The 12467-nt window shown below is 48.9% G+C and overlaps 1 protein-coding gene across 1 annotated transcript in view; it reads right to left on the bottom strand.

Annotated features, from left to right (window-relative positions):
• LOC144173086 (anoctamin-4-like) overlaps positions 1 to 12467 on the bottom strand; it is a 107279-nt gene that overhangs the window by 63953 nt on the left and 30859 nt on the right. The window contains exons 5-8 of the mRNA XM_077701600.1: positions 10926 to 11012; positions 8382 to 8603; positions 6842 to 6940; positions 5346 to 5423 (exon numbers count right to left, since the gene is read on the bottom strand). Coding sequence (XP_077557726.1) covers positions 5346 to 5423; positions 6842 to 6940; positions 8382 to 8603; positions 10926 to 11012 — 486 coding nt within the window. The remainder of the gene's footprint in view (positions 1 to 5345; positions 5424 to 6841; positions 6941 to 8381; positions 8604 to 10925; positions 11013 to 12467) is intronic.

Genomic DNA, 12467 nt, shown 5'->3' on the forward strand with positions numbered 1-12467 from the left:
GGCGGCTGTCTTGTGGGTCTGCTTGGCGAGCGACGTCCTGCTGGCGGGGCGCTTCGGCAAAGGTGCACTGGCATCATTTCCATGACGTATATGAGCTCACAAAAATATTGGTGTATCCCGGCATGAAACACCTTTGTGTAACAATATAAAACCCGAAAACGAACAACTTTAAGTATAACGTACCCTTATGTACTAAACGTTGCTTCCCAACAATACCCTGTGTCCAGGGGTGCACCCTTTACAGGCTGCTTGCTTTGTTGTACTGGCGTCATTTCCGTGACGGATATCCATGGACGGATATCACGGAATTCTGTAAAATCTTGGTGTATCCACGAATAAAACACTTTCGTGTCACTAACGTATCTGCGTGATGCGAGCACCAGCGGCCTGCTTTGGCCACCATCCGTAGTGCCGAGTCGTTGTATGAGCACGTCGTCACAACGTCCCGGTTCAAAACCAGAGGGAGCACAAGCTGCTGCAGGCATTCACATTGATGTCATTACGAATGCATACCGACGGGCTCAGTTCCGGACCTCGTTACCGAAGGCATTTTGTAGAATTTACCACGCTAACAGGCGTTTCTGGCGGCAAGCCATAAGTAGGCATTGCGCAGCTTGCAGTACAGCCAGTTACGACCTTTATTAGCAAAGGCATGCATCATGGTCTGCGGTGCATGAGGCTGCGGTGCATGCATGATGCACCGCAGCCTCAATGTATCCTTCTTCTAACCAACTGTAAAAAGTGTAAATAAAAGTTTTCGTTTCGTCTCAACGGGTCGTCGCCTTCATCATTGCCGCAGCGCTGCAGTAAAACGCAGCGCAGGGCAAGCAGGAACTCCAAGGGTCATCACCACCCGTCTCGCAAGGAGGCGAATTGGAGAACGAAACATTACTCTGACGTCTAACCGGATGCCCAAGTGTGCCTAGCTTTGCATGCTTTCTACTCTGTAAGTTGCTCCTTACGACTGGCTTCTTCAAAGCCTTCCCTCCAAGCTGCCGTGGAAGAGATTTTAAAAGTAGCGCAAGCGAATACGGGGCCACAAAGAGCGCGACCCGATTCATTCTCATCTCGTACGCCGCAGTTTCGAACACCGATTTGGCAACGCAGTCTGCAAGCAGTAGCGTCCGTTACATAAACATGACCTTTAGTTGAACCCGCCTGAGAGGTATTGATATAATCTCATTTTTAGCGCTCTTATTACGGAGTTTTAGAATAAGGGCTCCCAACGCTCTGGGTACCCCAAACGGCTTGGAGCGGCGTACTGCGCATGCGCAGAACCCAAGCCGTCGTGAGTGTTCAGCGTTCGCGTAGAGCACGCACGCCATTTTGCCGAAATAACCGGGCGCCCGTGTCGCTCTCGCAGGCAGTGACACTGTGACAGGCCACAGCTGAGGCGAAAGCTGCCGCTTGTCTTCACGATCAACACGATTGCTCAATTCGTAGATTTCGCGAGTCGTTCGCAAGAAATGAACAAAGCAACGAATCACTCAGTGTTTTCTGCACGCGAAAACACTCGGCACCCATGCCAGTCATGCCTACAAACAAGCCGGTCATGCCTGCCCGCACGGCCTGTAAGCAGCTCGAACCGGCACAGACTGTGGCAGTATCAGCTATCGCCGCTCTCCAGAATCAAACTGATAGCGAAAAAATTTCCACTTGCGAGAAAGTGGATATTAGTGTGGTGAAAAGTTGTGCTAGGGATTGTCATCCACTGTGATTTTCAAAGCGGCAATCAGACGCCTGTTGCCATACTAAGCCTACTTTCCTGCACAATGCTCGGTCGCGGAGCAACCCAGCCCCAACCCTGCCGGAACCTGCCCGTGCACGCGCCATGAGGCGAGTGGTCGAAGCAGGGCACTGCCTGCGCGCAGGATTGAACACAAGCCGCGGAAGGCATCTTGGCACCGAACGTTAAGTTGCCAATCACGGCGAAAACAAAATTCCCCATGGGAGAAAGGGAATAATAGTGTGGTGAAACACTGCAGCGATTGTCATTCGGAATTGTAGCAAAAGCTGCGACCGAATATGCGCCGTGATGCGAAGCTTAAGACTGCGAGATGTAGGGGAAGACTTTGTTCTAAGACTCTACGTAGGCGAGCGTTTTTCGTTTGGGTTCTTTTAACGTCTTTGGAGCGTTTCTCGTATTCTAAAACTGTCAAATAAGTGCCACTTCCTGCGTTTAATGGTGTCGGTGTTGACATAGGTGACACAACAAGAAACAAAGGGGAAAGTAATAGAAAGTGGAGATGGATGACGGGTATAGCGAAAAGAGCGTGAGGATGAAGACGCCGGAAGTTACACTGGAAGCATGAGGAGGAATGCGAAGGAGGAGAACATCGCGAATAAGTAGGGGTAAAGTAGATTGCCCAACAAGACGCTCTGCACAGCTTCTACACACTAAGGGATGGCGTCGGGTCTGTTTGTTTCGGCTGCTGGGAAACGCGCCCACGCATCACCCAGGCGTTTCCACTCTAAATCTCGCTAATGGCAGTCCGGCCACACTGCTGTAAGTTTCAAATGTCCCACACAACACAGTGTCCGCCATAGTCGCGCTACTCGCAGCGTTTCTTGGGCTACCTTCTTGGACTGCTTAAAGGGACAATAAAGTCAAAATACAAGTTTTACTATACCGATAGATTAGCTCACTGTGAAGATACATATACCTGTTTTAAAGGTAGCCCTTTTTTCAAATAAGGTAGGAAATAGCGAAATCGTGAAGTTAGGTACCGCCACCCATTACTACACCACGAAGCTTGCACTGGAAGTGCTTAAATCGTCTGGCGTGCGAAAGGTATTTCGCTGCTGCCGCTGGATGGCGCTACTCGTCCATACTTGGGGCGGCGGCACCGCTTTTCGAGGAAGCGTGCAAACTACAAACGAGCGGTTGCTTCGACGCCAATGTTCGCAGATCTTCAAAAGGAAAGTGTTTTTCTTCGAGAAAGAGTCACTACTGATCACGGGATCCATGAAGAAACATTTTGCTTGGTGGTCCAGGTCTACATAGGTCGCGGGAGTTCGGGAAAGCGCGACTGATTTGAACGAAACTGACCAAACTGCTGAGTCAGTTTGGTAGCGTTGTATTTTCTAGCTTCTGTATCGCTATACATCACCACTGCTTAGCTTTATTCGGGTTTATCACGCAAATACCCAACGCAGCCGCAGCTTTCGTAACGTTTGATGAGCGTTTGATTAGCGATTTCTCGGCATTTAAGGCATCTTTCGGCACCAAATCAACTCTAAATGGCTATTTAAAGGTAATACTTTCGTTTAAACTCTCCGTACACCAGAAAATTTTCGTCTGCCTGTCTGTCTGTCTGTCAATTCAGCATTCTGGCCACAAGATAAACACCTGAACGATTTATAGGCAAAACTTTTCCCAAGCCACTAAATCTGGAAACATTTATCACTTTATGGTTTATTTTACGTAGACTGTACAAGGTTACGGGAAAAGAAAGAGAAAGAGTAGCACATAAGCAACTTGACTGGCCCTTATAACCCGTGCAAGTTGCCGCAGCAGCGCGGGAGCGCAACGAAACGATAACATACAAAACATGAGGACTCGCTTTGTATACTTGTCAACATAGTTCGGAAAAAATAAAACGTTAGGCGCACTTGAGGCAATACATCAATACGCAAAGGGTGTTCGCAGTGCTGTGTTAAATACATATACGTGGCTGCTGGAGTTTGCTACAGGAAATGAAAAAAAATACGCATTGAATACAGTATTTTGACCCGAAAATACAAACTGCGCTCGAGCAAGTCTGGACCTCGGAGCAGTGTTCCAAGTTCAACAATAACAAAATGTTCCAGTAGATGGCGCTAACGGCGGAACACGGGAAAATTGAATTTACTTTAGCAAACCTCTTTTGTGTTTATCGTGGGAGGGCCGAAAGGAAGGGAGGGGCATGAGAAGGGGGAGGGGGAGAGAAAAGCAGGGAACGGTCTAATTAGTGTTCAGGCATGGCCGCCGTGAGAGCATCCTAGTTGATTTGACCCAACCGCCCCAACCGCTTCCACTCACTGACTGGCCAGAGTCACCTTAATTACTGATAGTGACTCTGGCTAATCAGTGAGCGGTAACGGCTCTGCCTTTTGGGTAAAGTCAAGACAGACTGCTCACTTGCAGATGCGGAACGACACCAGCAAGGTTTGCCGTACTGGATGAGAGCAGCTGCTCCCATCCGGTCTGTCTGTCTGGATTTTTTACCCAACCGGCCAAACCGCTTCCGCTCACTGACTTGCCAGAGTCCATGTCAACAATTGACAGATTCTGGCTACTCAGTGAGCAGAAGCGGGTTGACCGGATGGGTGAAATCAACTATGACTGCTCGCATGTCCGCCAATGTGCAACACTAATTATACCGTTCGCGAAAAGAGGTCTTCAGGTGACAGGGGTGGCAGAAGATTATCGTCTTTCAAGGGCATTTGCAGCGGAGTGAGCAGATCCGCGCCCAATTTGTTAAATCATAAATCAAAAAACACTGGTATTTAAATGTGTTCCGAAACTTCTTGCCTCGCTACATAGAAAAGTTAAAACACCTAAAACATTGTCCTCCAATTTCCCTTTAGGGAGCATCGTTCTCGTCTGTCACTTTTTAATTGGCACATTCCTGGTAATGCAATCAAAGTGGGAACTCCGTTTCTCTTGCGTGAATTAATATCGGCTGGTATTAACTTCCTTAGTGATGCGGGAGCTTGGTAGTGTATTCTGTGGCCTCTATATACCTCTAGTTTCTAGACTTTTTCGCTGCAGACATTTTTACCAAAGTATGCATCCCGCGGCAGCTTATATGGACGCCAAAAGGTATTTCGAAAAATAGACAGGAAAATTTCGCTGTGGTTTGCAAATACATATCCCCTGTGCAGGCCCCCATGTGAGCAAGGTTTTGAGCAATATTAACACCCGACAGCGTGCCTCATCCAAGGCCTTCTGGTTTAACTGAAAATTTTTCTCCATTCTTGTCCACACTGCTTGAGGTATGCCTCGGTGCGATCTATGATCCGGGCCAGACAAGTAGCTGAAGGCCATGGCATCGTGGACTAGAGACGCCACGCACCCTGGATGGTCAACGCTACTACAAGAAAGATCATCCAGCTCTTAATTCTACTTTTATAGGGATCAATAAACGTTTATTCCTCCTCCTCTTCGTCCTCCATTCTGGTTATTTTACACAGTAAATGCATTGGAATGGGCACGCACATTAACAGCACAAAAACTGAAGGTTGCCTGCAATCTGAGAGCTACTTCAGCACTTTGACGGATGAAGAATATCTAGAAAATTGTCATTCCCAGCCGTGGCTGGCCAATTAGGCACCACTGTAACAGAACAGAAGAGTTGACTCACAGCTTTCATGTCGGGAAAGACGGGTTTCTCGCCTGGCTTGATCTTAATCTTGGGAAAAGCCATGGGCGGGCCTTTTTTCTGTGAGGAGATGAACAATCAAGCACGCATATGTTACCAGCTGTACCATAAAGGACGTAACAGTTTCACTATAGCGTGGTATTTGTGGGGCGCGGTTCTCGAACTTAGTATAGATGGATTGATGAGGAATGCTTCGAACAGCCACCGTTCCACCTGAACGCTCAGAAGGCAGAGCCGTTTGTCCTCTTCAGTTGTGTAAGTAGCGGCAACTCACATTCATGGTAAATAGTAATGAAATGTTTCTGTTGAAATTTGTACTGTAATCAGAGGTACGGACATAAAGCAAATTTCGCTCATAATAACCAGACGCGCGGACGTGTCCCGGTGCGACGGAATACCAGTAAAGGAAGGACTCTGTCAAATGATGCACGCGTACGTTGGGTCAAAACGTCGCAAGTGCGCAAGAATCAGGCGGTTGAATAGACAGTTTTAGCATAGCGGCTACCGGAGGCTCACGCTACGGCGGCGGGCTACCGGGACCCGACTGCACAGGCGCTTGCGGGAGGACGAGGAGGTCGTTCCTCAGCAGAGCGCATGCGCGGCATGGCGAAGGCCGGCCTGTGGAACTAATCCACCTTACCGGAACGTATGTGCACCTGCCCAGTCGAGCCCCGCTACCCGCCGCCGTAGCGATAGCGGACGGTACCCGCTATGCTAAAGCTCTCTAATAGAGAGCTTTAGTATAGCGGAAATCACCACGGTAGCGCGCCCATAGCGTTAGCGGGCACGCTAACCGTCGCGTAAAGAGGCGCTATACGTTCGCGATTGCGGCGCGCAAACGTTAACGCCACAGCTAAAACGCTATACTAAAACTCTAATGTCTACCCTACGCTACGCACGACATTAGAGAGCTGTAGCGTAGCGTCTAGCGTACGCCAACGCTACAGCGCGGGCGCCGGGACCAGACTGGGCAGGAAGCACATTCGTTCCGCGGGGACGGTAGCCCATGCCAGAGTCCTTCAATGCTTCCTTGCCGAGCTCACGCATTCGTTCCGCTGAAAGGCGACCTCCTCGTCATCACCGTGCCCCCATGCGCAGTCGTGTCCCGGTAACCCGCCGCCGTCGCGTCAGCGTACGCTAGCCGCTACGCTAAAACCTTCTAGCCTTCGTTACGCTACGGTCGGTGGGTTCCGGGACCAAACTGGGTAGGTGCGCATTCGTTCCCCGGGTACGAGTGGCCCGCCTACCAGCGCCCGCGCATTCGTTCCGAGCATACGTGTGCATGTGCATTCGGGTTCCGCTACCCGACCCGACCATTCTATAGCGTAGGCTACGCTAGGGTCGGCGGGTAGCGGGACCCGACTGCGCATGCGCGTGCAGGCATGACGAGGAGGGCTACCGGGCAGCGTTAGGAGCGTTAGCATCTCGTCTTTCGTGTAAAGCAGCACAAAAACAGAGTTCGGTCTGGCAGGACGCACCTTGACGGGCATCCGATAGTGCAGCTGCTCCGCGTACTTGGTGAGCACGAACCACGGGGCGTGGATCTTCACGAAGTACGTGTACCCGTCCCACGAGTCCTGCGCCCGCAGAGGAGCCGTGTCGTCTCACTTACGTATAGGCACACCCTCTATTTCCCAAGAACACAAAATATCTATGCCCTCTGAAGTGCGCGAGCAATCACAGCCGCAACGATAGGTGTTACAAAGCGGAGTCTTAACAATCGAGTTTTAGGAATCTTAACTGTTGAGAATATTTTGTGTCAGGGTCCCAACAATGCGCACACAAACGCACACGCACAAACGCGTGCACACACTTGCACATACACACACACACAAACTGCAGAAGTTTCCCTGAGCAATTCACTAGTCCACATACTATGTTGTCAGGAGACAAGTTGGTCAGTGGTGCCGTGCATGGTAACGCCAGGCAAATGACTGTAGGCAATCGCGAACGACTGCTTCGCGCTGATATTAATACTGGTGTTAAGAATGGCTGTCAACTGCCGCGATTCAAAATTCTGGCCTATATGTATGCAGAAACAGCGCATGCGCTGTTTATGCAGCGCACATACCAGGCATGCGGGTTAACGCCAGCTACGCATGGAATGCTGTAATGAGAATAGTTACGTGTAAAAACATCGAGGAGGATTACTGTTTCTTATATACAATTGTAATTTGTCCTCGAAATTGAATTACAACACATGAACTTAAGATTGATAAAGTTGACGTGTGCTCATGAAACATGCGAGTCCCTATACGATATGAGTTACTGTTCACAAGCGTCTGTGTATAGTGCCTTTGACTGGAAAATCAAAGCAGGGACGTCAAAGAGCTCGCTGCACTTTACGTTTACGAGCCTCTGTAGGATCTCGCACATTCAGCCACGGTGACCCAGGAGCTAAGGTGAGGCGCCGATTCTATCCCGGCCTCAAAGGGCACATTTCTCATGGAGGCAAAAAAAAAATGGGGCAGCCTCTAACTAGTGGCGCGACAACTTGGCAAACAGCGAAGGTGGGGGCCCCACCTGTTGGCTTGCACCCAGGCGGCGACCAAGATGTTGCCAAGCTTGGCCACATTGCCACAATGATTTGGAATTCTTCGGGTTTGCATTTTCTGCTTTAGTAATGGCTCGGAATAGCTTCAACGTCGTGTTTACTTCTGTTTTCTGTGGCCTGTTAATACGGTTTGTAACTGTACGTGGTGTAAAACTGGTTGAATGTTACACCAGTACTTCTGGGCCGAAATGCTAATGTTTTAAACTTGAAAATAACCTATGTGCTCAAAATATGAAGACGCACGTTCCTAAAGGATGGTCTGAAGAGTCTTCTATCCGAATCTAGTAGACTATAGAGCTGACATTGCCTGTGCAATCGCCGAAGTCCATATATGAATTAGGGACCCCCGTACGACCGTAGCGAGTAACCTTTCTGACAAGCACGTTCAACGGTTTCAGCCCTCAGAGGCGTACCGGTGTCTGGCGCAAAGGCGGCTCAATCATGCATGCATGGGGTTGGCTCACCGCGGCATCCTCCACCTCGACTTCGAGGCCCTCGTCGACGAGGCTTTGTTGGAAGATCCTTCGGTAGCGCGTGTGCAGCGGATTTGCGGTTTCTTCGTAGGCGAGCACGATGTCGATGCGGCGCCGGCCATCGCGAAAAAACAGAGTTCGCAGCTCCTCGCTTACCAGGGGTGGCGTGCCGGGGCCTGGCTCATCCTCCACCAGAAATGACCTCGACGGTCGCTGCAGACGCAAAAGTGGTTACTGGATTGGCCTTACTTTTCACGATCGAGCGACCAATTTTACCTGGGCATTCTTCCTTCCATTTCATTGTTTACTTTACAGCAGAGCCGTAATTGGTCGCCCTCTCATAGATATTCATTTTCATGGTCTTTAAAAAAAATCCACGCCCTGAGTGAGAATGCAAAGCAAGCCAGTATGGCAGAAGCGTCACGATAAACTGGTCGGCGGCGTAAAGTGCGTTGCTATATAGTGCGCTCTTAAAAAATTGCCGCAAGAGGCATGCGCCAAAACACTCCAGAATGACCAATCGTCGTGACCAAATGTGTAAATATAGCGAATAACGGGGCCCAGCATGCATAGTTTCTGGGCTGTGATAAGAGTGCATGGCGAGCATCTGCGATGTCACTGCGCAGACACTATTTTTTGCTCTAATCGCATGCTGTCCCTCGTCATTAAATAAGAAGTTTCAATTTAGATTAAGGTGCAATAGTGTCTATTACGCTGAGTTAAGAAGATTAAGGTCAAATAATGTATATTGGGGTGGATTAAGGTGTGTCAGGCTGGACTGAGCTGGATTGAGAATGAGCTAACCTAACCTAACCTAAACTCCCCTAACTCATACCTAAACCTAACCGGAAACTTTAATAGAGAGTTATATCCCCGTATTCTGGATCCGTCCTCCACTTGAGCTTCCAGTCGAGGAGATCTTTGAAAGTGATTTCCGCATGTGAAAGCATACAGGTATCCTCCGCTCAGCCGAGCCGCGGATACATATCGCACGGAGGACAGACTCAGAATACGACCATTAGTACAGCTTTAGTGTGCGCTTATCGTTTGCGTCGATCCCACTGCGCATGCGCAGTACGCAAAGTTGGTTTTGCGCTATGCGGACGTGAGACGAACACGCCATTTCAGCCAAACAGCGTGCGTACGCCAGGGCGCTTGCGTATCCCTGTTTACAAAATGGCTGCAGGTAGTGCGGAAAGCACTAACGCTCACGCGGTTCCGTGAGCAGTAATTTTCATCTAACGGGACACGTTTTTTTTGCTCCAGGCTTATTAAATACCTCTCGTGGTTCCCATGTTACTTTCGCGGTGTGCGAAACTAATGTGACGTCGCTGACTGTCCGAACGAAGCTACTGCTGGCCGGCGTCCTAAAGCGTGCGTGCGTGCGTGTGCGTGTGTGTGTGCGCATCCGTGCGTGTGTGCGTGTGCGTGCGTGCGTGCGTGCGTTTCACGATGAAATGCGACAGTGTGCTCCTGCGTGTGGACTGCATGCGCTTATTATGTTCGGAATTAGTTATCACTAGCGACGACTCGACCTCCCACCGAATATGTGCAATTTTTGCGGCTAAATCCTTTCTCGGCTGGCGGCAGAAACAAGTGACTTCCTGTTCGACACGGTCGACACTGTAAATCACCGAAAGGGATTGCCGTCTTTACGACGGGCACGAGGCAACAGATCGCGTGCTATTGTGTTGCTTCGGCCTCGAAATGAAGACCGCTACGTTGCGTTTGTTCCAAACAAATTCCTTGGCTGTTTTCGAGTCGAATAAAGTGTGCACGTCAAACCCGTCTTTCGCTTCTGTGCGTTGTGCGTGATTGCCAAAACAAGTACCTCCGGCTTCCATGCTTCCACTAAAAAGTTTACTGATGTAGGAGAATATTCGTAATATGTTATGCACATTTTGCATTCTATACTGGGAAAGCGTCTGGTTTCACTGGTTTAGGTAGTGAAAAATTCCAGCTGCTCGTTCGGCAATCGCTTTGCATTCGGTTCAAAAGATGCCGCAGTAAGCGTTAGCATGTCGCAACGCCAATCCCACGAAATGATGTACGAAAACTCTGGTCGAGGGGCAGACATAGCGTGCCTCAAACATTTAACGTTGAGGTCGCGCAAAGACAGAAAACGCTTTACCAAAACTCCCTAATTTACCCTAACCCTAAACGTATACCCATGAGAGTAAGCTTAAGCCTAACCAAACGTACCCGTATACCCTCCCCCTAAAGCTTACCTTAAACTACAGCAGCGGCTGCGGGCAACGTTCAAAGTGGCCTCGGTGATTCCGTTCTACACAGTGCCGAGTCGCGCGTTACTAAGACAATCGGATACATGCATCCCCCCCTTCCCCCCTATCTGATCACTTTTGATCCTGACCACACTTACACATTTTGTACGATAGTTGATTGCCCATAAAACGCAATCAATTTCGTTTTTGTGTCGCTATTTGTTCTTCACGTTCGTTTTCTATATTTATATCTATATATTTCTATATTTCTATATTTCTATATCCGTTTTCTAAGGTTTTGATCGCAGCTCACCGCCAAGTCCCCGGCCAGTGAGCCGGCTTCCTTCGGGCTCGGTTCTTCCTTGTGCACGACCTTCTTCAACGCAGACTTCCGGGCGGCCTGAAAAAGACAAATTCGGCCCGTGGCTGTTCGGAACGGTACGAAGGTTTGTTTGAAACGCGAATTTCAACTATTTAAGACGGCTGGAAAAGGCGAGAACACACGAAAGATTCAAGATTGAAATTATGTGGATATAAGTAGCAACCAGTATACCGGGGTCACGGATCAATGCACACGTGCATGCGGGCAGGTGGACAGCCGGCTATCAAATGCTGAAAAATTTCGCTCCCATTCCAGCTTCCTGGCGATGTTCTGATGCGCGGCAAACCATATTCGTTTACAATATTACATACGCGTATTTATTCGTTTCTTTTAGAATGGGCGAACACATTTCCGAAAGCAGTGGGATATAAGGCACTAGGCAAAAAAATTTTTCGAATAACTCCCGGTTCACTGTGGCCCAAAGATACGTTCGCATTCCCTACATCATGAAGAGTGCTTAGACGTCTTTGTATTCTGTCTCGTTAAAAAGCAATGGGATGACCTTTTAGCAATATAAAAGAATGTATAATAAAGCACCTAAGCCACTTTTTTAGAAGTTTCTTGCGACGAGAATAAGAAAAGAAAAAAAACGTTTCCCCGGTTTTTGCTTTTCTATTCTTACTTCGTTCACTCCTTCTCTCTTCTTATAAACGCGGCGTCCTCCGCTGTAATAGCAGAACTGTTTCGGTGCCCCAGCGATGGACTTATCTTTTCGCCGGAATAATTACCGGCACGGAAAATCATTCCACAAGCAAGTAAATAGAGAGTTTCAGCTGACCGTTTTTTACGGTCCGCTCCGCTCTGATGGGTAGCGGGAGCGCCATTGCGCATGCGTGGCCCACTCCTGCGCAAGCGGCGTTACGGAGTGGGGCCCCGCTTCGGCTCCGCTTCTTCAGTTGAAGTTCGACCGCGAGCAACTCGACCGTGAAAGCGCTTCGAAATAGGCAAAGATGTCACATACCACACCAACGTTTATACAGGGTGTCCCAGCTATCATGCACCAAGATTTAAAAAAAGAGTAAAGGCGTAACTCGAAAGAAACCAGGTGCATAATGTTTGCAGTACTGTGAAGAAGCGGAGAGTAATTTTTTTCGTTAATGAGACTTAATTAATTAATTGTAATTAATAATCTAACTCGAGAAATACTGTCCTAATCACTAAAGTGTCAATGAGGCACTTGTAGCTAACCACGAGGGGCATCTAACTGCGGTATTTTCAGCGATGAACTATTTGCGTACACATTTATTCTGACTGATAAAGGAAACCCGCGAAATATGAAAAATATCACGTGACGGCGCCTCCGCGCGCACCGTAAAGCAACGCCCTCAAACAGGCTGCCTCTGAGTTAGCCAGAATGAAATAGACAAAAGAAAGACAGAAGAAATCGCGACCGAGCTTGTTCCTTATCTGCACACGCGTCCCGAGAATCTTGCTGCTGTTGCTCCTTCCATGCATGCTATTATCAAGGTGATG

This window comes from Haemaphysalis longicornis, unplaced genomic scaffold (assembly GCF_048455015.1).
Source record: "Haemaphysalis longicornis isolate Haplotype H1 unplaced genomic scaffold, Haemaphysalis longicornis Haplotype H1 scaffold_29, whole genome shotgun sequence".
Lineage (NCBI taxonomy): Eukaryota > Metazoa > Arthropoda > Arachnida > Ixodida > Ixodidae > Haemaphysalis > Haemaphysalis longicornis.